The following is a 27,368-nucleotide window of genomic DNA, read 5'->3' on the forward strand; positions in this document are numbered from 1 at the left end:
AAACAATTAAAAAAACACTTATCCGGCAACAGGATTGCAACTTCATCATACACGGAGAGACCAACCAGTAATATATGCTGCATAATACTACCAAGCCCAAGTTTTCTGTGTGTCAGCTACTCTAAGTTAATTAAGCACCATTCTACCATATGAGTAACAAGTGAGCACGATAGAAAGTAAAATAATAAAATAAAGGTGTCAGTGTTTGGGCTTGTGGAGAGAGAGTAAAGGTATTTTACTGTTGTTGAAAAATCACCAACAAATTTAAATTTCAATTACCAAAATTACCTCAGACATTTGGGGCCCTTTTGAGTGTGGGGTCCTGGGCCAATTGTTCGATTTGCCAAGTTGGTAATCCAGCCTTGCCAACTACCCATGGTACCATGATGACTGTGGTTCAAATAAAAGAATAAATCACATCCTTTTTCTTATTCTCAGGATACTAACATTTCTACCAAATTATGGATATCACACTGCATCAGTATTTTCAAGTGCAGTCATTTGAACTTGTCATTAAAAAAAAAAAAATTCCCAGAGGAAACAGCAATACCTTGACAAGAATAGTACTGCTAGGTTTCTCTTCACCAAGCCTGCCACATTGTAAAAAAACACCTTTAAAGTACCTGTCAGTGTTTCTCATTGAAAGGCATGGGATGGATACTGCTGCCAGCAAGCTAACAAGCCACAGTTGCTCGCTGCCTGTAGAACCCATTCGAATGAAATTGGGCATTGTAATAAGATGTTTCTCAGCTGACTAATACAAAGCAAATGATTTTCAGTATTTTGTCACTAACTGCCTGCTCGTCATGATCATAAACAACATGTGTAAAGGCAGATTTCGCTTGATGTGAATGTGCCACATACAGATATCACAGATTAAATAGAGTACAGTAAAATAATACAATGCAAGACACCTGCACCCCTTCATGGTTCTGCAGAATCAGCTTTATTGGCCCAGTACGTTGACACTCACAAGGAATGGAGATAATAAATACAGGCATACAGCTTAACAAATCTAATCAAACTTAACCGTTTGCAGCACTACAGGCAAGAGCTGGGCAACACATTATCTAATGTAAATACTACTGTATTAATTGTACACACAGGATTATGGTACAGGTCATGCAAAGAATGCTGTAATATCTACTCAAGGCTGGATTACCAACCAGCCAGAGAGGGAAGCTGCCCTGCAAAGACCATAATATGGCAATTACTTTGATTTAATTGACATTTTGTTTGCGAATATGCAACACTAAAGCACCTTTATAAACAGAAATCGTAAGGTTACTATATTGATCCAGCATTTTCATCTGATATTGTCTCCATGTCTTGGATGGACCTGTGTCACTATCAAGTTTTAATACCTGGAGTATATCAGCTGATATTTACATATTTACATGCTGCATACATAAATGTGTGCGTAATCAAAAATAATTTAAATTTACACATGAATAGGGTGGAGTGGATGGGCTGGTGTAGGAACCCATGGGTCGTTTTCCCCCAGGGCCCTCTAGTGGGTTAATCCGGATCTGTAATTATGGTATGGATTATAAATTAGTCTGTATGCAGAGGTGGTTTTATGTGCATTTATTGAGACTCTATGTACAGTAGGCCCATATACAACCAGATTAGATTTACATATGACTACGGTACATTCTAGTGCACAATGTGTGTTGCACTATAATATATTGTGCAGTGTATGATTGCGATGCAGTTCAAATGACACATTTTTAAGACTTCTCACGGCTGATTCGACTGTCCATGTGTCCCTGTATTTACTTACACGTATACGTACACGACATACACAAATTTTCACGCGGCGACTGGTCATGATGCCGTAACGTTTGATGGCATGATAAAAGACGGTCTGGGGATAGCAATTTAGATAATAAACGAGTCACAGCATTCAACATTTCTCATATTTACAACCCTCGCAGGCCTTAGCGGGACGGTAACTCCCGGTTTGCAGGGCTGTGGTAATTAGAGACGTGAAAAACAAATGGCCTAGCGGGGTCTCTTATGGAAAGCAGGCAGGGCACTGTAGGTCTACAGTGACATTTTCCCCACATGCAAAATCATGCAAAAGGTAAATACTGAGGCGGAGGGATACAAATACTGTTGCAGAACATGGCCGCCGTCATGTCCTCTCTCGCAGGCCAGCCCGCCTCGGTGACACTGCGCTCTGATTGGACGGGAGGTTCGCACGTCAGCCTCTTATTGGATTTCCGACGGGTCAATCACGGGCTAATGTCAATGACGATGATCGTACACTGGGTACACTGTATCGCCTGGGTGGACAGTATAGTTACTTCAACATTAAATGGAATAAAATGCCGAGGATTCATGTAAATAGAGACGTCGCTTGAGCGTAATTAATTCATGCGTCTTGATTTTGACGGGTCGCCTCTGGAGCGGGTGGTGGCAGGCCTATTTTCGATTCTTATCAGCAATATTTCAGGGTAAGTGGAGTGATACATTTCCTTCCTGCGTCTTTTTTCCTCTCTCACAGGAGCAGAGCTGCTCGCGTTATTATTTAAATGTAGCGAAGTAATAAGCAACACTGTACTGAATCACATCGCGTAGAAGAACAGTCTTAATTGGGACACAACATATCCACAATGTGATTTTTAAAGTAGTTCGTTCCCCAGCTCGCATAGCCGAGTTATATGGTGAGTGGTAAGGAAGGTAATGGCTGTCCGTCGGACTCGTAACAAGAAAATTGTGAAATGGCCCGTTTAGAGTTGCTCATCCTTTGCTCTGTACATCAACCCCGTTTATGGTGTCTGAAAAGAGTCCCCTAGTTTTGGTGAAATGAGGACACACGATCTTCCAACCTGTCAAATTAGACCCTGTAGGGGTACCTGTCTGCCGTCAGCGGGCCTACTCAGTCCTCCGTACTCCATCTGTCATAATGTGTATAGGATGGCTATAAATCCTGCTCCCACTTTGTGAAAAACTGTGTCATTTTAACCACATTCGGACTCCACATACCAGATCTAACATGGTCAGTAGTATAATGACATTAAGGAGAAAACAGATTAACTGCACATGTAAGAGAGCTATTGTTCAAAGCTTTTCATCTAGCTGCATTTTTCCGCCACACTCTTAACAAGAGGCTGAAGAAAAATTATATTCTCATGCACTGGTTTTAAGTTTGTATGCGTGTGTGTGTGTGTGTGTGTGTGTGTGTGTGTGTGTAAGTGTGAGTGAGATGGTGTGTGCTGACTCGATGACATTTTGGTGTTGAAGTAGCTTAGATTTTGTACAAAAGACACACAAATAGGCAGTAGGTAGAGTGCATTTGCATGGCCTTATTTACTGTAAATATTCTTAAACATACCCCCTAAGAGCCATCCTGGTCAGCAGTCGTACGGAGTTGTGTGTACTCAGTGGTTGGCTTGTGCATTGGAAATTAGCAGCCAAGGTTTTTTTCTGTGCCATCCCAGGGTAAATACCAAAGCTGTTGGGCTGAGAAGTAGGCCAGTTTGACAGAGTGATCCACCCTTGTGTGCCATCCCTTGGAGACGGGTTCATGTCAGCATCTTTAGGTGGTGCAGTCCCACTCAGTTCTCTACCACCAGCATGGTTACTGTAATGTGTGACGTGTATCGGATTAAGCGCAACATCATTGTTTTTAAAAGTTTAAAGCTGAGTTTTGTAAGTCCCGAAATTACACCTTATTGTTCGAACTGCAGAAGCCCTATTTCTCTGCTGGCCTCACAGCAGGTCAACATATTGGCTGCCTGAAAACCTTCATCTATCACCAACAAAACTGTTTTATTAAAATGCCTAAAATAACAGTGTCATCAAAGCTTTCAGTTCCTATGGCTAGGAATTTGATTTGACATCTTGTCATCAAGATGAACAAAATTATACAGAGCGACAGTTCCTTAAGAAAGAATTCGGATATTAAATTGTTAGCATCATATGCAGCATGGGAATTTCCACCTTTTCGCCTTAGGTCAGATGAAGCCATGCAGCTTAGACAAAGAATCAAACGATTAATAATATTTAGCATAGATGTATATTATAGCAATACACATATTGCACAAAAAACAAAACAAAAGAATATTTTCCAACTAATGTGAAGAAAATCAGAGAGGAGAGACCAGAATAGATGAGATTTTTAAAATGATTGAAATTGACAGTAGTACAAACAGACATGAAACACACAAAACACTTGGCACTTTAAATTTACAGTATACAGTAAAAGCATTCCAAGTTTCATTCCTTTATGTTTGTTGAAATACTTCAGACATGTCTAGAAAGTCGTAACTTATTTTCTACTTTGTTGGGTTGGAAACTGAGTTCCCTTGAACTGCCCCTTAAGAAAGACTGATAATCGCTAGCATTTTCCTTCCAAACATGTCAGCAATAAGGCCCACAGGAACACTCCACTCAACGACTTCGGTTGCATTTATTGGGGACTTGTACAGTCTCAGCAACAAAAATAATGGTTTTGCAACAGAAATTGCATAATTTGGTAATGATTTATGGATTTTGATAAAGATTTAAATGAGCAGTCATCTTGTAATTGTCTCCTTCTTAGCAATATTTTGTATAGTCTTTGGTGGCCACAGCAGCTCATTGTCAAGTAGAGACATGTTACACAACACTAGCATCAAAAATGACATCTATACAGTACTGAAAATACTGCATGGTCCTTCAGTTCCTATCTGGTCAGGTAATGGTTCAAGGGTCGATCAATCAATGTGATATTCTGTGAAAAGTGGCAGCTTTATTCAAAGTGGATTATTAGTTAGTTGATTGACAGAAAATGTATTAAACTATTTTGATAATTAAGTCATTTTTTAATTCAACTGATTTCAGTTTCTCAAATTTGAGAATTTGCTTTTCTTTTTTCTTTCTTTAATCTGACTGATTGTCAGATTTAAAAAAAAAGGAATTTAAAGATGTCGCCTTGGACTCAAGGAAATCATAATGGATATTTTTCACTATTTCCTGACATTTGATAGACAAAATGGTTGAGTAAATAATCACCATATTAACTCATAATGAAAATCATAGTTACATCTTAAATATTGTGTAATACTTGCAGTCAACAGAAATATATTAATCTTTCATCACTGTATGTTCCTTTTTGTTATCGGGCTTGAGGCTCATGCAAAGTCACAAAATGAAATGAGTGTAAATCAGTCCTGTCCATCTTTTGGGGGAGCAGTGATTGAGCCATTAAGGCCATCTTAAACCCCTGTCTCAGAGCTTTGGATGGGCAAACCTAACTGCAAGTCGCGTTTGAGGCTCCGACCATTATTTATCTCAGGGCTCTGGCATATTTCATTGGCTAGTGCATAATCTGCTAAAGGTCACTGCCACTAATTACACTACTCCAAAATGGACAGATGCCTACCCTGAGCTTGATTTGTGCTCTCCTTTGTCAGAAGAATATCCAAGGATTGCATAACCATCACTTGGATAATTTGAATAACTTATGCATGGCTCATTTTTTGGCGGAGTGACCAGATGCCTGCCCTCTTAAGATAATGAGGCAAACTGGGCCGAGCCAAAAGTCATTCATGTGCCACCATTATACTCTTCTATCTGGTGTCTTTGGATGGGTTTTCTGCTTCTGTTGGCCTGCTGTTTGTCACAGACCAAGCTTGGTTCGGCTGGATGAGGGGCTCAGTTTTAGCCAAGCGGTGACCTCATTATCTTGGCGTCCAATCAGTCCTCGGGCCACCTTCTAATTGAGCCATCAGCGCCTTAAGGGGGAAGAGGAGGGACGAACGTGTCAATTACAGTAATGAGGGGACAGCCATGCAGAGGGCAGTCAGGGAGAGGGAGGCTAGACAGAAGCCTTGCAGTGTAACCCTCTTCTTGTCAATTCAAGCCTAATCACAGAAAAAATTGCGCTCTGAGAGTAGCAAAGTTAGTAGAGTCAGTAAGGACGAGCATTTTTTAATAACTTTCCCCTCTAGCAACGGGGTATTTCTACATGTCTTCTTGTTATAATTGTTTAGGTTTGGTTCCTCAGTTATTGCTAATGAATGATCTATGATGATGCCCAGCACTACTGTGAAAACAGATTTAATGTACGAAAAGCTCCATCTTGGCACATCACAAACTACATCATGGAGTATCGCGTTAGTTTTGCAGCCTGTCCAACTAATGGCCATAGTTACAGGGTTTTGAACATTTTTAAAGTCTCTTTATCATTGTCACCATCACAGATTGTTTACTGGTTGTGGCCCACATTACCAAAAGAACTGTTAAAAATATAACTTTTTTTGGTGATGATGTAAATATTGATATCCAAAAAAAACCCCACTTTCTAATCACTTCTAAAGCGAGTAATTCCCAACCAGATGTACGTGGACATGTGTAGGGGCACTTGCACCCCAGCGAGTACTTCCACAGTTACTAGGGGTCACCTGGAAAGATACAAAAACACGATTAATTGATTACTTGAGAAAATAAACAATGGATTAATTGATAATTATAATAATCATTAGTTGCAGCATTAAATAGACGCTGTGATCCACTGCTGAAGCAATTGGTGGATTAAATAATTACTCAGGCGACAGAAAATTAGTCACCAGCTGTTATTTCATTTACATTTATTCATTTGGCTTTTGTCCAAAGGGTTGAAAAAATATTGTACTGAGGATATGATAATTGATTGATTGCTTAAGTCAGTTAACAAGCAAAAATGCCGAAGATTTGCTGCATTTCTTTGTTTTATATTACTGTAAATTGAATACATTTGGGTTTTTTGACTGTTGATCAGACAAAACAAGAAATTTAAAGACATTACACAGGGCTCTGGGCACTTTTTTTGACAATATATAGACTGAAATGTTAAAAAAATGTTTTAAAAAAAATAGTGAAAAAATGCCAATCACGACTTATCAGAGCCCAAAATAACGTTTTCAAATGTCTTGTTTTTTCTGACCAAAAGTCCAAAACCCAAAGTTCATTCAGTTCACTAATACATATATCAAACCTTGCCATTTGAGAAGCTGGAACTTGAGAATATGTTGGATCTTTTCATTATTTTTCCTTGTAAAATGACTGACTAACAAGCATTCAGTTATTGAAATAGTTGCTGATTGTTTTTTCTGGTCATCAAGTATTCAACAAATTGTGTCATGTCTATCTGCAGCTCCAATACCAGTGCTCTCCTTTTCTCAAAATTAAAATCTGTATACCTCACTAAATAGAAGTCATTTTTATTTAAGGTAATATGAGGCGCTAAAAACCTCTGTTGGGGGCCCGTCGTGACTGAATGAAGGTAACCAATAGTGAAAACACCGAATTTTTATATGGACATTGACAAAGAAACTGTGTTTATCATAAGCAACACCCAGTCCGCTTAATAATTGGTGTATTGGTGCCGATACCGTTTCGACGTATCGAATCAGCGCATCCCTAGTGAAAACTAGCTAGCAAGCAGGCAGAAAAAGTGTATAGCTAAAAATAATAGATAAATGGTTGAAAAGCCCAACTGCTGACACTCCAAATGTTAGTACAGATGCAAATTTTACCGAACGTGCTAAAAAAAAAAAAAAAAAGACCAACTCTTTACATTGACGATAACAGGATCATTATGTCGTTTATGAATTATATGTGCAACCACAGATCCATGCCAGCCACCATTGTCTCTGTAGGGAATTACTATTGAAGAATTCCAGGAAAGCTATCCCATCTATTGAAGGGGTGCTTGACCTCATCTGATAGACCTGTGTGGGTACACGGACGAAAAAGGTTGGGAACCACTCTTACAAAGCAACTATTACTATGTGAACTTAATCAGCAACCGTGTTAGGCTGCAATATTTTTGGAGTTGTTATGTACTACTGTTGATGTGATACATGGCACTGATAAATGACACTGGGATTTTTAGAGTTGAACCTAATATGCTGGATTTTATTACAACTTCTGATTAATTCTTGGGCTGGCTAAACTCTGAAGTGTTGAAACGTGGTTTGAGGAGGCCCCATGTGCACTCCAGTGGCGCTTTCATTTTTTCCGTTTGGCCTAACAACAATCCCACAGGAAAGCATGGACGTGTAGGGTCATGACTGGAGGGAAAACTTAGCACAATTGCCGCCGGGCTCTGCCTCTGTGTCGGAATGGACATGGCGTTTTTAGGGAAGGTAGTGTGCCTAATAGATGTAAGTTTGGTTTGTATTAAGAGAGTCGAAGATGTAGAATAAGTGAAATGATGGTAAAACTAACTAGTTTGTTGTCAGTTGTCACTCTTTCATCTGCATAATTCAGGAGTTTTACTACAGCAGTTTTCATTTTTGCAGTGGGACTGGATTAAATTTTGCTTTGGGATCCATTTGCAGACACCGTCTCATTTTTACTTCCAAAAGGTGTGGTTGCTCCTACAAACAAACACATATTCCTCTCCCTCACTTAAGGACATTAAACATACACATACGAAACAACTGAATCAAATCGCTAATAATAATAATGTCAAGCATGAAACTAAAGAAAAGGATTTTATTCCTTCATAGAAAATGCAGTTAAATACACTTGAAAATGTACTCACATAAGACCAGGTTATCATAGTGGAAATAAAAGTTTAGGCCTGCTGCTAACATTCATAAAACAATTGTGAAAAATGAATATCACAGTTTCCCAGAGTCCAAGGTGATGCCTTCAGATGTCTCATTTTGTCCAAAACTCAAAGATTTTCAAATTACTATGAAATGAAACAGAGATAAGCCCCGAATCGTCACATAGGAAATGCTCAAACCAGAGAAATAGTTGAATGGTTGGTTAAAAAAAAAATTGCTAAAATGATTAATTGATCCTCAAAATAGTGGTTAATCATCTGTGATTAGGGAGCACTTAATATAATCACCATCAGCATTGCACTTGACTTAATTTAATAAATTGTTGAAGCTAAAAGTACAACTATTACATGATTAATTGTACAGTCCTATTGTAAACTTAATTCACAGTTGCAGATTTAATGAAATATGTGGAGTTGCTGATATTGCTGTCAGTGAATTTGTATTCATGAAAATTCAGGAACTAATTTATATTCCCAAATAAACATTGCTAAATATTCATTCATGCCACCATTAATGCCTAACAGAAAAATCAATCTTGAATATTAAATCAGAACAATTCTATCTAAATCTGTAAGATTTTAAATTATCACCTCTAAAAAAGCCTTTCATACCTACAGTAATTCATGCAGGAATATCACTGTTGTTGAAACAAATATTTCCACTTAAGTAGCCCAGGCAGAGTGTAACATGATCAACAGAGTGACCAGTTCCCTCAGTTTGTATTTCCAGCTCACGCAGAGGTGAAAGAGTTCTCAAGGCTGTCTTATACATCATTTCTTCATTATTTTCATTTCTTATTCATGACTCTCTGTCCTTCGTACAGATGGTGTGGAGGATTTCAAAATATGGCCAATATAAAGAATACCAGACAGTGATTCAGAGAACACACAAAGACCTACAGCGCAGCCTACAAAGAAGCATGAAGCTATTATAGTCACACCCCCTCTGATGCAATACAGCTTGGACTGTTGTGAGTGAAGTGAACGATGAAACACTTAACCTGCGCCATGATCGTATCCACATGTGTGTAAATACTTTTAAATGCACTAATAGTCATCCGCAAAAAGTGATCGTTCTAATAGCATCAAGGTAATAAGCCAAACCATGTTTTGATATTTGTTTTGTCAGTTTAGCCCAACTTTAATTCAGGACCAAAATCCATGCAGGTTTGAGAGCATTGTAGAGCAGCAGTGACTTTTACTTTTGCCATGAATCCAATATGATTTCTGTTAGAGGTCTTAAGCTGCCCATACTGAATCATGTTCCCTGACATCCTCTTCATGAAGAGCTCATCTGATCTTTTCATTTAATAAACAAATAATTAGATTACATTGATTATTTCAGTGTTGTCCCTGAATGGACCTAAAGGGACTGAGGCATTACATTTGTGGGGAAAAAAACATGCTGACCATTTTCTCGAACACATTCTGATGACTCACCACTTAAAAATCTTAGTTCCATGTAGGGCTGCATTAAACTAGTTTTAGCACTTATTAATCTACCCAACTACTCTATTCAGTCTATAAAACATTAGAAGACAAATTAAGTTAATAGCTTACTTTTTTACTTCATGTTGTTAAAAATGATCATTTGCTTCACCACTGAGAGGTGTTTTGTCACATTATGTAACTTATGCAAAGGTGAAGTTTGCACAATGGCTTTTTAGTGTTAGGTAATGTCCATAGCACGTACACTAAGTTTTGTGTGCCATTGTGTGAAATTTATAGGACATTACATATCACATAACATGTACACTTAGGACACTCGACAGACTTATTGTTGGAAAGTAGTGCACTAGGTAGCAAGTAAGGTGTAATTTAGGACACAGCTAGAAAGAAGCAAGAATCCAAATCTCAAGGACTCAGATCAAATCAAAAATCTGTGTAATTGAGTGCTGTTCCCCTTGACATTTTTCCCCTTGACATGTTAGTTTGTTGATGGTGAGGATTAGAATGAGCCAAATGTCTTGCACCATGCTGGTACCTAAACAGAGTCTTCAGCAAAACTTGCCGCGTTTGACCTCCTAAAAGTCTTCATGTCCTGCAATGCTTTGAACAGCCTTGGAGAACTGGACGACAGTGAATTGAACCTGCGATTCTGGTACAAAGTGTTAGCCGGAGAGATGCCTTCACTGTCTCATAATCACACGGCCTTGTTGTCTTCATTGTTCTCAAATTAAGTTGACTGAACAGCACTGTCATTTTTATTTTCATAGTCTCACGCAACAAGAATATGATCATTTATTAATTTATGAATGCAAGATCCCCATCATCAGATATCATCAATTTATTTCCCTCACACGTCTAGTCTTGTCCTGACGTTTGTGTCTCTCTCTCTTTGTCTCGTCTTGGTCAGGAGAGAAGTGTCGGCAGCTGCAAACAAGTTTGTCCCTTTTGTCCCCGTTGAGCAAACGATGAACTGAGGACCTCCTCAACCTCATACATCTCTGCAGCACCCACTCTTCACCCACTGCTCGTCGGTAAAAGAAGTCGATCTCGTTGCCTCACCGCACCTGGGCAGAGAAATGCGTGTGTGCGCGTATCCTCTGATGCATGACTGTGTGAGAGTTCTTGGGCTGAAGTAAGAGGTGGTAGTCTGCACTTGTCTCTCACCCTCCGGGAGGCCCTTTCTCTACTTGACTGACTACGTCGTTTGTCCCCGCAACTGCAAAGCATCATGGGTAGGAAAAAGATTCAGATCCAACGGATCACAGACGAAAGGAACAAGCAGGTAACTTTTCATTTATATTTCGTCAGATTTTGTCTTTGGTATTATGTCTATAGCAGAGTTAAAAACTTTCAAATACTTTAAGTTGGCATCAGATGTCTGGTCAGATTTGTAATCTCGTTTGATTTTTCGGTAATCGTGTTGCTCCTGATTTAAAATCAAAATTTCCACCAATTTTAGTGAGCTGCTTGTGTTGAACCAACATTTAACATTTTATAACTTTGAGAGCTTTTATTAAATGGGGAAAAAAAGGGCTTTGTAGAGAATGTATATATCTCTCAAAAGACGTTGACAATACAATCTGTTTGGGTTGACAATACAATTTCACCACAAGGTAGAAAGAGTTTGCCTAATTGTTGTGGAAATGTAGAGGTTCAAATTTAACGTTTTCTGAGCACTTTTAAAAAAATTCTTGTCCATGTTGGCTTAAAGGTAGATATTATTTTTCGCATGGCAATTAGTAATTTTTCTAAAAGCAAACTATTTGCTCAATGAAGCAATATGGATCAATAATACAGAATATACAGATATACAGTATGTTTCCAGGGTAAGCTGACTTACAAGTAAAATGATCTGTAAAGTCAGCATATGTTTTAATCAATATTTCAGTTAAAATTAATGCACAATTATAAAAAAAATTCCATTTTCTTTTTGTAAAGACAAAGAAAATATGTTTGTAATACTGCCCAAATTAATTTTATTGATTGACTCAGAGTAGGTTCTCAGTGAGACTTCATTTATGAAAAGAGTAAAAATTTAAGACTGTGTACATTTTAAGTACTGACTTAATGGCAGCATTTTTCCATTTTTCAAATATTGAAAATATGGTTTGCACAGTCATAAAAAGGTTCAGTGTGTGAAAATAAAAGAAACCGAGCATCAGCATATAATAACAATGTCATACGGCTTGTTGTGTACAGTTTACTAATGTCATACTGTGTAATTTTTTTTTTTTTTCTTTTTTGGTATTGAGGTCCAGAGGTTTTTGTTCTTTCACTACATGTCTGAGGCACTAGGAAGATTTTACATGGGGAACACACATTGGAGGCAGCTCACTGTTTTGGTCCAGCCCTGCACAGTTTGCTCATTCTAAAGCCGCTCTATTGTTGATTTATGCTTGTGTCATTGTCCCACTCAGATACCCATATTTTCTGCTGCAAAACATGTCAAGTGCTTTAACGCAGGCTGCCCATAAGAATGAGCCTTTTTCAGTTCCTTTTGTTGTTTCCTTTCTTATCACAAGTCTTCACTGCATGAGGATGCTACCCAACTTCACAGTAGGCAGAGTGTTGGATGGGTGATGACATCAGTCTGGGTTCTGCCAAATAGCGCTTTGTGTCAATGCTGAAAAGTTCAGCTTCATCACATTTCGTCTCATGTTCTCAGCGCTGCATGTTTTTGTTTTTTTTTTTTTTTTTTTTCTCCTTTATCCAAGCACACTTTCTTGTGTCAATTTTTACCACAACTGGCTTTCTTTCAGCCTTTCTGCCATACCATCCAGATTTGTAAAAGCTGCATCGAATGTCCCTCTTTTGGATAGATCCACAATCATAGCTGCGAGCTCTGTAGCTCCTTCATGGTGACTCTTTCTCCCCCCTGACCAAGATTCTTCCTGTTTGCTCGCCTGGGTCTGACGGGTAGTCCTAAAAAAATTTTAATTTGGTATTTTTAGGTTTTAAGTTTTAACTCCAATTCCGGCTCCTCACAGCTCTGATCTTAAACTCTACAGACAGGTCCTGGACCCTTCTATTTGTTCTAGTAAATTGATCACAAGTGAACTCCAGTCGAATTGTTGTGACATAAGGTATTTAGAAGAATTTGTTTGTAGCATAATTTAGTTGATATTGTCAATGAAACATAGTTAAATTACTCAACATCTCAATGTTTTGACCCTTTTTTTTTTTTTTTTTTTTTAAATAATATAAAATCTGTGTTATCATAAAGTGGCACACGACAAATAATTCAAATTGAATTAAGTTTGAACTCAGGTTATAAATGCCCATGGTCAATGGGAAGACAGTGAAAAACCTGTGCCACTGTACTTTTGACCCTTTGCTTTGGCACTGAAAATGAACCTATTCACATTCAACCGTGGAGCATATCTAGTGATGGCAGAAGCTGCGACCGCTCGAGAAAAACTTGACTGGACTGAGAGAAGTCATTCAGTAGTCCCTGTTACTGTTTAAATCAAAATCTATTTGTCCTCATCTTCTTATTTTAAGTAGTTCAGCTATAAGTTTGAAAAAATTCCAAACATCAGAGAATCAAGGGTAAAAATAATAACAATTGGCAAAATTCGAAGCAGCTCATTTGACTGCATGTATAGTAAATGGCTGTATTAGCTGGGGAAACTATTGAATGAGTATCATAGAAAATGATCAGTGATTGTTTATTGATTAAAAGCCAAAGTCTGTGTTTTGAAGGATATTATTTCATTGTAGTGCTAATAGTTATGACTCGTAAATGGTCCATAAAAATAAGGATGCTTCATTATTGATGCTGAAAACTGACTCTTATCTGTCTCAAAGACTGCTCTGATGGCACCAAAAAAAAGCAAAAACATTTGCATACTATTTTTTGGCTATGTTACTCAGACTGTATCTAAATGTGAGTAATGTGACTGCAAATATTTTCTTAATTACCAGGCACCAGAAAGATTTTTCACAGGTCATCAGCTCTTCTCCTAAATTTTGAATTTAATTTTGATTTACAAGTCTAGACTACTTCGTGTGTGGATAATAGAAGACTTATGCTAAAGGAAAAACATGTGCTATAGTATTTTTTTCAATGTGTTAACCCTGAAAAACAAATGTGAGAGACGTGACCGGAGACGTTTCTCTGAATTTTAAAAAAGGTTATGTGGAAACACTACACAGCACAAATTATTATAAGTCGACTTAACCAAAACTCAAATAATTTTTTCTCCATCACCCCCACACCCCCCACCCCCAGGTGACATTCACAAAGCGAAAGTTTGGCTTGATGAAGAAAGCCTACGAGCTGAGTGTATTGTGTGACTGCGAGATCGCTCTGATCATCTTCAACCACGCGAACAAGCTGTTCCAATATGCCAGCACCGACATGGACAAGGTCTTGCTCAAATACACAGAGTACAATGAACCTCATGAGAGCCGGACCAATGCCGATATCATTGAGGTAAATCCATCACATTAGCAGTTTTTACATGATCTAAAAACTTTTGTTCTTTTATCGCCACATTTATTATTGCAGACTGAGACTGAACCCTAAAGCAGAGTTAAGATATCAGTCAATATCTATGGAAATTTACAGATTTCTTAATACAGGTTTACTCCATGCAATCTGGTAGATTTAGACTTTTTGAAATGTGCTCATTACAGTTATATGCCGTCATATTGCGGAAGTACTTGCAAAAAGTCTAATCTATATGTGAACTCTGGAAATCCTGCCACACATTTGTAATCCAAGCAGTTGTGTGAGTGAATTCAATGACTGGGTATTAAAAAAGAAAAAGTAGTAAAAGTTTAAAAAGTGTACGAAAATGGAATGCCATCATGATATCTTAAATAAAAATACTGTCTTAAGAGTCTGACACTTTGATCACAGGTACTATAAATCTAATCTAATAAACTAAAGTGAACAATTTTAAACATTAACAAAGTAAAATTTGTATCTCAGTTCTTACTGTAATTGCAACTTCCACATTGGGATAGGTTTGCCTTGTAGATATAGTCCTGTTTATTGTATGTATTCTGAAAAATATAAATTCCTAGCAACTTGTGTGACTGGTTTTACGCAACTCTAACTCATTTATTTCATGTTTTTTTTCCTTCACAGACTTTGAGAAAGAAAGGCTTCAACGGTTGTGACAGTCCAGAGCCGGACGGTGAAGACTCCATTGACCAAAGTCCCCTAAATGATGACAAGTACCGTAAGACCACAGAGGACCTGGATGTTCTCTTTAAACGCTACGGAGTAAGTCAACTGACTTGCACTTGACATTTTAATGTTCTCGTATTTCGTACAGAATATGCTGTAATTATTATTTGTCCTGCTTCTCTTGACCGTAGACTTCTTGGTCAAACATTTGTCTGTTATTGTTCTCTGTTTGGCTTGAGTGTGCCTACAGGAAGCAGCTACTGAAGTCAAGTTCCTCTAACTGGTTGTTTCACACATTTTTTTAGGAGATAACTCTCTTTTTCTTTTTTCTTTTCCAACTGCTTCTACTTTGGCTCTACTTTTACTATTATGTGACAACGATGCTGCCCCGTATCTTTCAGTTAAATCACAGGATTTGTAAGCAAGCAACTGTATGCTAAAAAGTCGTCCATATTAACTTAAAAGTTGATGATACGTTAATGCTTATTTCCACTGCCTTGATGTGGCCAAAAAATCAGTTATTGCAGGTTTAAAGGTGAAATAACCATACAGACTTTGGTCTTGAAGGTGATGCAGCAGGAATGGCGCAGTGAGTTTTCACATGGTTAAGACTAAAAGCAAACTTCTTTCTTTCCACTTTGCAGCAGTCGACAGCTCCGCCCCAGACGTTCTCCATGCCAGTCACAGTCCAGGCGTCCAATCAAAGCACACTGCAATTCAGTAACCCGGGCAATGCACTGGTAACTACCTCCTATGTAACATCATCGTCGCTCACGGATACCCACCTCCTGTCACCACAGCAACCAGCTCTTCAGAGAAATACAGTGTCTCCTGGGTTGCCACAGCGACCAGCCAGTGCAGGTGAGCAAGTGATATACTGCTGAGCGTGGCAAGACTGAAGTTGTCTCTAGACTAGCATATATCAACAGAATAAATCACCTACAATAACTCATTGTAGTCAAAGCATCGAAACAAAATTTTCACCCTTCAGTTCAATCATTTTTCTACTTTTACACTATCTGCTCTGCCTTAAAATCCTCCTCAAAGAATAACTTTTATAGTAATTGTAACCATTATTACCAGTTGTTATTTACTATTGTTAGTAGATACTGTATGTATCTAGCTCCTTATCATTATATGTAATGAGCTGCTTAATTCCTCCGAGTAGTGCAGATTCCTTTGCTCTGGACTAATCTACTGTGTCTGACATTTGATGATAAGCTACTCCCACTTAGACTTTTTAAAATGTTTGTGTTACCTTTTAATTATTAGTTTACAGCGGTGTCAAACAGATATTGAGCTTGAGACAACTGGAGTAAATAACTGCGGCTTCTGATTTCCTTAGACTTTCTTCTTCTGGTTTGTTTTAAGATTCAAAGGTAAACAATATGTGCAGTGAAACGCAGGGTGACTTACTCTTGCCGCTGTGCTAAGAAGTGCTATGTGCAATAAAGAATAATCATTAGAACAAGAGTAAAACTAATAATTAGAAAAAAAAAATTTAAATGATAAAAATGAGATAAGATCAAATAATAAGGTATTTAAAATGCTGAATTGTATGGGACCTGGTGTGTACTGTAGATTTCTATAAAATGTGTGTATGTATGTATATATAATATATTTTGTAATGATTTCAATTGACAATTTGTGGTTAAACATTTAAATTGTTTTAAGATTTAAGATTGAAAGTTTATCTTATTCACTTGTATGTACATACAGAGCTACATGTATGTTATAAGCCACTACAGTTTTCAATACTTCATTGTTTCCTTATTCGTTATCACTATTATCTGTGGTAAAATATATGTATTATATATACAACACAAAATATGAAAGCCCATCTCGTCTTTTTGGTTTTCAGGTACTGATTAGTGGAGACTGCACAGTAATAATCCTTTCTGTTCATTTAATCTTTTATCAATAGGTGCTCTCCTCGGAGGCGAACTGAATAATTCAAATGGAGGATGCCCAAGTCCAGTCCGTGAGTACTATTTGTTCGAAACCTGAGCAGGCTTTATCCTTTAGTTATTTTCTTCTTTTTCATCACCAAGTTTTCCTCTGTTGTCTGGTCTGTATTTATCCCAAATCCTTTCCAAGGTTCCTCCTCTCCTCCTCTGCACCATCTGTGATTGTGCCTTGGAGGGATCAGGGGATGCCACCAGTAACATCAACAGACATTCATGGGATTCCCCTTGGAAGCGCTGGGAATCCCATGCACGTAGTCAGCTTTATAGATCAGTATTTAATATTATGACACTTCATTTTTATTTTTTCGACCAGAATTCCTTTTAGTTCTTCGTTTTAAATGTTAAAATTCTATTTATTATGTGCGGAAATGTAGATATTTAAGAAGAGACTGCATAAGATTATAAAAGAAGGATTAATATAAGCCTGTCTTTATATTTGTCCAATAATCAGTCTCCAACACAAAGTGGTTTGAATATTATCTATTTAGGTCTCATTAGAGGAGAATTTTACTTTGCATGACACAGTGTTGGCTTTTCAAAGACTGTTATTCTGTTGACATTGACATGCCTTATAAATTAGAAACTCTCAGAATAGAAAAGAAACCTTTTTAGATTATTTTTTTAACACAACTTTCAGTGCCCACACAGCGTCTGCACCCCGCCGTCTGCATTCACCTGTTGATTTTCCTATTGATCTCTGTCCATTCGCACCTCTGTCTCCCCGCAGCTAATGGATACACCAGTGCCAGGGCCTCCCCAGGCCTCCTCACCGTTTCCAACGGCAACAGTCTGGGGAAAGTAGTTCCGGCCAAGTCTCCACCCCCACCTCCCAGCCCCCAGATGGTCAGCAGCCGCAAGCCAGACCTCCGAGTCATCACCTCACAGGGTGGAAAGAGCCTCATGCAGATGGTAAGCTTAATCAAGCCGAACTGTCTTTGTCCTTTTAGTTAACATTTTGGTCCTTGAAAGAGTCACACTTTATCAGGCATAACTGTTCTCACCTCTATTAAAAAGCTTAGTTGAGGTGAGATTGTTAAAAACTGACGATAATAAAGGAAAGAAATACCTTAACCTTTGACCAGGGAGATAGAAATTGATTTAATTTTGTCTCAGAAAAGCATAGCTTCACTGACAAATGAGTGAGATGGAAAATTACAATAATTTTTGTGTCTTTAGTAGAAACCGGGAGGAAAAGATTTGTGCTTAACACTTGAGGTCCAACATCTTGTTATTTACTCTGGCAAAGTTTGCAAAGTCTTAGATGAATCAGCCAACTCCCACTGACATACTGATGAGATTTCTCATGACTGAACATTTACATAACTCTTTGAACTGAAGACGCACCTGTTTTTACATATAACCACTGTTTGATAGTGTATACTAACCACCAACAGTTTTAGGTCATGAATACATTATTTCATTTGAGCCTGAAAGGTCATTCTTGACCTTGGAAACAGTATTTGCCAAAACAGTGTCTCTGGAGCTTTTGATGAAATTGCATGATCTTACTAAGCAGATGAGTTTTCACATTTTCAAATTTCCATTTTTTTGAACACTTTAAAGCTGCTTTAATCAATATTTTTATTCTTAGAATTGATCAAATGACTACGGGAAAATGTGAAAGGTGTCGCTCTTCATGATGATCCCATGGGGAATTATATTTGGCAGCTAAAGACATTTCCTCTGTAGTTGGTGGAGAGCAAAACAGAACAAGGAGAGTGAATATGGGACTTACATTCACCAGGTGACCAGAAACATGACTCCAAATTCCATGTCTGTTTGATGCATAAATAGGCACTGTTGTGGCCAAAAAAAAATCAGTTATGTTGCAGGTTTATGGACTTTTCCTCCATGTTTGCTTCAAAATCGAGACTTAAAGTTCATTTTTTATCTTGGAAACCATAGAAAACTGCCGAGAAAGATTTTGTGATCCGATCAAAAGTTCCAGAACAGCTTCCAAGAGACTGTTTTGACAATTCACTTTGGGTTGATCCATGATGACTGTAAGCAGGCAGAGTGATGGTACTATAACCCCTCTGACTTTAGGTCCAACACATTTGACATTTAGCCGTCATAGAATTATTTCATTGGAAACTTTGCTAAACAAACCAGTACAATCAATGAAGGTAGTCTGCCAAACTGTAATAAGTAGTTTTATCATTGTTTTCCTTTTTTTTTTTAAATGAATATATACGTTTTTAGTTACAAACCTGAATCAGAGTTGTAACCCTCTCTGTTGCCACCCTTTGCAGACAGAGGATGAGCTGGAATTGGTAAACGAGGTGATTTTTCCCCACGTCAGTCACTCGCATGAGTCGATGACTATCGACTGTCCGCACATTATTAGCATGGTTACAACACTGTACAAGACTTTGTCATTGTTTCGGTCTTGCTCCACTGACATTTCTTGGGAAGGTCTTCAGTTTGTGGTTCCCGCCTGACTGCATGTCGTTCAGGGCTCATAGTTGTGTTGTTTGAGCATTTTTATTGTGTTAGGGCCTTGAGCTTCTCGGTGAAAATCTAGAGAAGTCTGTGTAATATGGACCTCCACAGTAATCAGAAGAATTGTCCTTGAGTGATCCCGACAGTCCTCAGAAAGGCCCATTTACTTCATCTTATGATACCACTTAAAGCATGAGTGTCTTTTCACTTGGCATTGTGGTGCGAAGCGCCACAGAGCATGTTCCCTGTTCACTGACACTCACACCGACTCTCATTCTCACTGTCCACCAAAATTGTCAATTGGAGATGTTTTAAAAAACTAACTGGCATTACATTAAAGGCATTTCACCCAGTGTTTTTCCTTGATGTCTTTTATAAGTAGCTCTGAAGCTTTCTCAACAAACACTTAACATGACCTTTAAGTAAGTGTTTAATATTTCGGGACTGTGTGCCTCCTAATCTTTGGTTGCATTTTATTTTGAAACCAAATAATAGGTGCTTAAACAAATACTTGATCAATCAGTTATTATTAAATTATTAATATTAATGTATTAATATTAGATATTTTCTGGTTTCAGCTTCTCAGATGTGAGGATCTGACACTTTTCTCTGTCAATAATGAGAATGAACTGAGTATCTTTGGGGTTTGGACTGTTTGTCAGATAAAAGAAGAAATTTAAATAAGTGATCTTGGCTTCTAGAGAATTATAATAAGAATTTTTCACTAGTTTCTGACATTTTATAGACAAAATGAGTGAGAATGAAAGTAATCTTTAGTTACAGCCCTATAAACTGGTACTTGTTATAAAATAGCATTCGTAATGCAGAAAAATATTCAAAAATAATAAAAATTATAATAAAATTAGATAAAATTAAACTACATCTTAGTGATTTTGAAAGCTTAATATCCTTTAAAATTTAAAATACCTTTTTTTCATCTTCAATTTTAATTTAAGCTCAATTTACTCAAAGAGAGAGGGACGGCGGTCGCTGAGTTCTGCTGCTGGTGCTGATTGTCATTTCCCTCTTTTACAATTCCACTCAAAGTTGACAGGCAAGACTCTCATTTTCCACAGGATAGTGATTCATTTTCATCACTCTCACTCCGCCGCTCCTCCTCACTTCTTCACAAAGGCATTTAATTGAATCTGGCTCTTTTCTCCGGTCTATTTCTCTCTCTCTATCGCTCTGTAAATTCAGCATTACAGTCATAACTCTGGCCGACTGTTTCCTCCCAGGATGATCAGTCTCACAATATAGAAGAGTAATTCCAGACCAGAATTATTGCATCTTTGGCCTTTTTATATGCAGCCCTCCTCTTTTTTTTTTTTTTTTTTTTCTCTTACAAAGAACCTCAGTTTGCTTTTATCTGTGATTATAATTCAGCTATACCAGGCTCTGGAGTATTGTGCTTCTTCAGAGATTTGTGTCTTTCAGAGCGGGCACACAATAATAAAACCTCATGGTAGCAGTTTCTCAGATCTAGCAGCATGTCTGTTACACCTGTGTTGGAGAAATGTCTGACTTAATGTACAAACATTGAGCAAGCAGCAGGTTCGAACCTCATTAGCCTTCTCTAAGAGTGAATGATTGAAACATAAAAAGTATACTTTACCAGTTGTACTGTAAGGCTTTTAGTGACATCCACTGGAGAAACATGAGATTAGCTGCGCATTCAATTAAAAGTTAAACAAGATCTGGGTCACAACAGCTGCAGATAACTTTCAGTCCTTATTTTAATCTGCTTGAACACCTGGACAGTTATAATTTACCTTAGTAAAACTGTCCAAGTTTATTCTGAAATGTTTTCAATCTCAGGAATGTAGTGTATAAAATGCAGCATGTACTGTAAATACACTATAATTGATAGTATTACAACTGAAATGATTAGATGATTAACTGATAAGTCATTCAACAGTAAATAAATTTGCAACAATTTTAAAAAACAATTAATTTCTTAAATCATCTTAAAAAGGGAAAAAGCCAAAAATGTGCCAGCAGCTTCTCAAATGTGAATATTTGTTGTTTTTTTTTTATTCTATGATAATAAACTGAATATCTATGGGTTTTGAAACAGATAGTTGGACAAAAATGGAATTTGACCCTGAAGGATTTTTTCACAATTGTCTGACATTTTTAGACTAAACGATTAATCAACTAATCAAGAAAATAATAGGCAGATTATTTGATAATAATTGTTAGTTGCAGCCCTAGATAGTATCACATATACGTATGTGTGATGGAAACAATTAATATTTTATATATAATATTTTTATATATATATATATATTATATATGTGTGTGTGTGTGTGTGTGTGTGTGTGTGTGTGTGTGTGTGTGTGTGTGTGTGTGTGTTTTTTTTTTTTTTTTTAATTGAACATTTATATGTGAAAGATTACACAAAGGGCATACAGACAACCTGATGCAACTAATTTGCAACAAATTCAGACTGAAATAAAAATAGACATTTAGATGATAGTACAACAGATGAAATGGAATTTTAGCACAATTTAAAACATAATTCCAAACTTATTATCTTAAAAGACTTCATTTGAATAGGATGCAACTTTTAAAAAATACACCTACCCTTTTACATAAGTATAACTGAGGGTTGAATAAATTGCCTTTAATGTAATACATCTACAGCATTTATGGCTAACTCAAAACAAGGAAACTGTTTTTGATGCACGTCATCAAGAACCTCCTGATAGTAAATCCATCCCACTCTGAGATTTACTTGACTCGGTACATCATTATGTATCCAGCCATAAGCGCATTGTCATTCCCAGCATGTTGGAATTTACATTATTGAAATAAATCTTAGGTTTAGCTATCATGTGAAAGTTGTTTCTTTGTTTCTGCTGGGACTAACATGCCGTTGTCCTCTCTGGCAGAATGCCCAGCGGCTGGCGGCTGGAGCCCAGGTGGCACAAACCCTTACCACACCGGTGGTCTCTGTAGCCACACCGAGCCTGCTGGCACAGGGGCTGCCCTTCTCCGCCATGCCCACAGCGTACAACACAGGTGAACTAAGCAAACTGTATCAGCTCAGGGAGTCAAAATATGCTTTCAGTTAAAGGAGAAAGCAGAAGAGGTGACTCTAAAAAATGTATTATTTTACCTCCATGGTTCAGTAAAGATAGAACAAAGTGAAATCTGACAGTGTTGAAAATATTTCCCAGGTAATAAACCAGGGGAAATAAGAGTTTTGTTGTTGTGACTCTTCTACCCTTTGTCCTCTCTCAGAGTACCAGCTGACCAGCGCAGACATCACTGCTTTACACGCTCTGGCGTCACCTGGTGGCTTGTTGCCAACCAGTGTGTCCACATGGCAACAGCAGCAGGCTGTTTCCCAGCAACCACAGCAACAACAGCAGCAACAGCAGACACAGCAACAACAACAACAACAACAACAGCAACAGCAGCAGCAGCAGCAGCAACTTAATCTTGCATCACTCAGCAACTTGGTGTAAGTGCTTTATTTATTTTCTCACCTGCGCTGCGTCTTTCGTCAAACGTGGTTTCCAAAGAATTCTGCCATCGCTCACATCCAGTGCCAGGGATGATGGTGGTGGCATGGTGGAGATAGTTCTGGTAAACGGTCTGGTGTGATAGCTGTCAGTCTACTGATAACCCTCTTATTGCTGAAATACTTTACTACTGACCCTCCCAGGCAGCTTGCATAATATCCATACCATGACCTTATATGCAAGCAATTGGTCTCTCACCGGCATCTCACCATCTCTGCGTCGTCATTACATCAATCTGAACACGATTCAGTTTTTCTGGAGTTGATACAGTTAGGATGAAATGATGTGCAGTGTTTGGATGGAGGAAGAGAGAATAATGTCTCAAAGAGAAAAGCAGAATAATACTACTAAGAAATATACAAGTTATGTCTCATACAGTAAACTAGTCCCAACCCTGATACAATACACAGCTCATGCATGGACACTATTTCAGTACATTCAGTGAAGTTCATAAAGGTTTAAACAGTGCATAGACAGAGACAAGTTTTTTTTGTTTTGTTTTGTTTTTTTTTCACAAAGTTTTACCTCCTCATTCTTATTAAGATGTGACATGACAGTAGTTAGTGGTTTAAAATGACAGTGTTTTTCGCAAAGAATGTAGTTTTAAAGAGCTACACAGGTTTTTCTTTGTAGAATCAATACATATTTTTCTCAGACTGGGCTGAAGGAATAACTGCAGTCTTTAAATACAAGTAATAAATGGTTTGTGTTGTCAGTCAAGCTTACATCACAGTCTGTGTGACGTTATGTCATGTCATATCGAGTGTGGGGACAAAACATGAAAATAATGTTTGACAATTCAGACATTTAAGGGTAATCTTGTCACAATCCTCATATTGGTTAGACACACATCTGCAGGTAACCATGTCCTGTTGTTTTATGACCCTGCAAGTTCAGGACTTCACAAACACGAATTCCTACTTTTCTGTGAAGAAGCGGAAAAACTCTGCCAGTGTTTGTACAATTGCTGCTTAACTTTCTAGAACCAAGATTCAAAGGCAGTGTCAAGTAAATGGCACTTGATTCAGCAGGGTATGTAACTGAAGTTTGGTTACACTGGAAACACCAATGGCCAATATTTAAAGACTAAGTACTGTATTAGAGAACTTGTTAATAATATTGCTTAAGCAGTGCAGTATCAGTGGGACAAACGCTGCTGGTTTCGGGTTGGGTTTTTGGTGGCATGAACACCAGATCCCTGAAGTATGTTCTCTCCTCTTGTCCACAGCATGTGGGGCTTGGACAAACAGAGCAGCGAGCTGTCTAGCCAGGTGTCCAGCCTGGCTGCCAATCTGAGGTGAAAAGCCACTACTAGTGTGTGCGTGTGTGAAATGTCATGATCTTGTCTGTAGGGGGGGGTGGGGGTGGGGTTGTAGTCCATTTTGTATTTGAAGGGCTTTTGTCTAAAATTGCCACTAAAAAAGCTGTAATTTTTTTTTTCTTTTAAATTAACTCATAACAAACGACTGGTCTTAAAAATAAACTTTCTGAACCTTTTAAGTCTTAAAAACATGAAGGTTGTCATTAATTTTGTTAACAAAAAACAAAAAAGATAAAAGACAGTGCACAAGCTAGATGAAATTAAAATATCTGGTTTAAATAAAATAGAGCTCATGATTTCTTAAGATCCCTGACTTCGCGTGAGCTTTTTGAACTCCGCTGCATATGTGTTTGCTTTTAAGTGTCAGATCAGAATCAAAAAGCAGATTTCAGCATCTTTGTAAATGTGGCCACTACATAGTTACTAAATTAGGCCTTTTACAAATGAGCATTTTACTTTAGCTGTGTATTTATTTGTTTTTTTTTTTTGTTTTTTTTATTTTAGGATTGAGGACAAATTTTTATTGTAATTTTGGATGCAAGTACTGTGAATGCTATTGTGCTATGATAGCCATCAATTACTACTACACAATGTATTTTTATTTAGCTATCAGCGCAGATAATAAGAAGCAGCACATTAAGGCTGTAAATATATTTAATAATGTTTTTTCTGCAGTCGAACCATTCAGTTATAACATCGTAACACTGCAGCAATGGTTACCGGTATACAGAATTTTAAGAATATTGACATTTTTAATATACTTGTGTGTAGTCAAATAATTTTAAGTCCCCTGCTTTGAGATACCAAACTGCCAATACCCTTATTTTCTTCGCTCCTATTTTATGCTACAGCCCTGTAACACGCACAGACACGGTGGCCTCCAAGGACCAAACACAATCGAGAGAAAAAAAACAGCGCTTAAAATCATGAAACGCCGCAAATGCTGAAGTGCATGAAAAACCAAAAGCACAATCATTAAGAGAAAATTAACTATGAATTATAAACAGTGCAAATATAAAAACACAAACCACATGCCCATCTTGTTTTCACTATTGGTCTTGTATTGCTTCTTTCTGCCTCGATGGGAAAGCCTCAGTATTTTCGCTGCAATTTCCCTCCACCATATTTTTCACTGGCTGCACATTTATATTGTTTGTATTTTAGTATTTGCAGCCTATGGAGCGCATTACTCATGATAGGAATAATACTTTATTTAAACAGGATAGTAACTTACTGAGATGAAAAGGTCTGTCCTAAATGTTAAAGTTTTTGCATTCACTTTAGTGTGCATTTTGTCCTTAAGGGCCACCATAGACACTGTTTAATAAGGCAAAAGTACAAATAATGTCACTGTCCTGTGTAAATGCTTCATGCACTGTGTTTGTAGATCAGAAAACATTACTTTCACATCTGGATTTTTAATTAAACCGGAACAAAAATTCAGCAGATAAGGCTCTTTGTATTTCTGATGCTAAAACATTGTTAACATTATTGCTGTTGTTGAAGAAACCTTGCCTGCAATAATGTTTCCCACTTTTCTCCACACATGCCTTCTAATCCACCTCCTCCCTTTTGATTTGGGCTCCAACATTTTTTCTCCCCACAGTGTTGGCTCTCCGTCCAACCTGCTCTTGGGTAGAGATGAGTGGTTGGGCCGGTAGTGTATCACACTTCCTTTTTCCTGTGTGTCTGTGCGCTTTTGGCTGGCTCCCCCTAAGCATGTCTGTTGCTGTCTGCAGTCAAACAGGAAAGAGACGTAGTTCCGGTTTCTGCCATGTTCTCTAACCCGAGATTTTTTTCAGTTTATCATTTGTAGTTTCTTCACATCATAGCTGACTCACTGCGAACCACCCTGTCACACGAATCATTTCATGCTTCCTGGGCTGTTCTGTTGATCTTTTGGGAGCAGTGGGGTTGTTATTTCTGCTTTGAAAAGGCTCAGAACTGATTGGGCTGTTGAATAATCGAGTGTGGCTTTTCCCCGTTGGTGCTGTGCCTTGTAATGTTTGTTGTAATGTTGGTTTTTGTCTTGACGCGAGTGGCCTTCCAGCTTTTTATACGCCTTTGTCAAGTGGCTAATCATTTGTGTTTTTTTTTTTTTTTCCTTGCCTTTCCTTTGTTCTGTCCCTTATCTTCCATTTTCTTCCCCTCTCTGTCCTCTCTGACCTTGTTCTCAGGCCCGTGACCCATATACCTCAAGGTGCCATGCTGACCGTCAACACAAGCTCCAGCGTGAGCATCAAGTCGGAGCCTGTCTCGCCCGGCCGGGAGCGCAGCACCCCTTGCCCTCCTCCTTCCTCCACCACACCGTCCTCAACCTCAGGGGGAGCCGTCCTGACTGCTCCGCCGCAGTACCCCGGCTCCCTGCTGTGCCTGGAGCCGCCGACTGGTCGCTCGTCTGCAGATAGTGTAAGCAGCAATGCCAGCTCCTTCGAAGGCAGCGATCGCGATGACACTGGTGCAGCGGGCGGAGGCGGCGGCGGCAGCGGAGGTGCAGGTGGAGGCAGTGGCGGCGGTGGCAGCAACACAGCTGGCAATACAGGTCCCGCCAGCCGGTCCATGCCGCCGGACTTCAGCCCCTCGGCTGAGCTCCTCAGGGCGTCGAACGAACCAGAGCAGGAGGGAGGAAACATTAAACGCATGAGATTGGACACCTGGGTCACATAGAGGTGCCAGCACCAGCTCTCTGCACCCTCCGTGACGTTACGGTGACACTTAAACACCCACAACACACACCCCCACTCATCCTTAAACCCCCACTGCCATGTGACACTATCATCACACATCTGCCTCTTCCCAAAATTATACGACTCAAGCTGCATCACCCAGACTTATGAGGCTTTGCCAAAAAAAAAAAAACCAAACATAAAAAATAAAAAATAAAAATCCTTTGGGGATCATGCTCCGAGTGAGGGGAGGCTTAGTGCTCAGCTGGATATTTAGGCCCCTTGAGTAGAGGGACAGTAGATTTTTAAAG

The 27,368-nt window shown here is 38.4% G+C and overlaps 1 protein-coding gene across 7 annotated transcripts; it reads left to right on the top strand.

The window, feature by feature from the left end:
* The first annotated feature begins 2,263 nt into the window (after window positions 1-2,263).
* On the top strand, window positions 2,264-27,149 carry LOC120786329 (myocyte-specific enhancer factor 2D homolog). Of its 7 annotated transcripts, none has more exons than XM_040121742.1 (12): window positions 2,264-2,459; window positions 10,902-11,276; window positions 14,226-14,429; window positions 15,090-15,227; window positions 15,776-15,992; window positions 17,056-17,112; window positions 17,826-18,007; window positions 19,351-19,380; window positions 22,435-22,564; window positions 22,787-23,009; window positions 24,299-24,367; window positions 26,569-27,149. In XM_040121742.1, exons 2-12 carry the CDS (start codon window positions 11,223-11,225, stop codon window positions 27,056-27,058), a joined length of 1,794 nt encoding a protein of 597 aa, XP_039977676.1. In that variant the 5' UTR covers window positions 2,264-2,459; window positions 10,902-11,222; the 3' UTR covers window positions 27,059-27,149. The 7 variants fall into 7 exon arrangements, with proteins under 7 accessions (XP_039977676.1, XP_039977677.1, XP_039977680.1 ...); XM_040121743.1 differs by having other exon boundaries at window positions 15,779-15,992; XM_040121746.1 differs by lacking the exon at window positions 24,299-24,367.
* The last annotated feature ends 219 nt before the right edge of the window (window positions 27,150-27,368 follow it).

This window comes from Xiphias gladius, chromosome 24, assembly GCF_016859285.1.
Source record: "Xiphias gladius isolate SHS-SW01 ecotype Sanya breed wild chromosome 24, ASM1685928v1, whole genome shotgun sequence".
NCBI lineage: Eukaryota > Metazoa > Chordata > Actinopteri > Istiophoriformes > Xiphiidae > Xiphias > Xiphias gladius.

Excerpts from the sequence above, each read along its gene's own strand:
- LOC120786329 (XM_040121742.1), top strand. The coding sequence starts at position 11,223 with ATGGGTAGGAAAAAGATTCAGATCCAACGGATCACAGACGAAAGGAAC. Across the intron at positions 15,993-17,055 it reads ACAGCGACCAGCCAGTGCAG|GTGCTCTCCTCGGAGGCGAA; the intron begins GTGAGCAAGTGA and ends TTTTATCAATAG. Across the intron at positions 22,565-22,786 it reads GCCCACAGCGTACAACACAG|AGTACCAGCTGACCAGCGCA; the intron begins GTGAACTAAGCA and ends GTCCTCTCTCAG.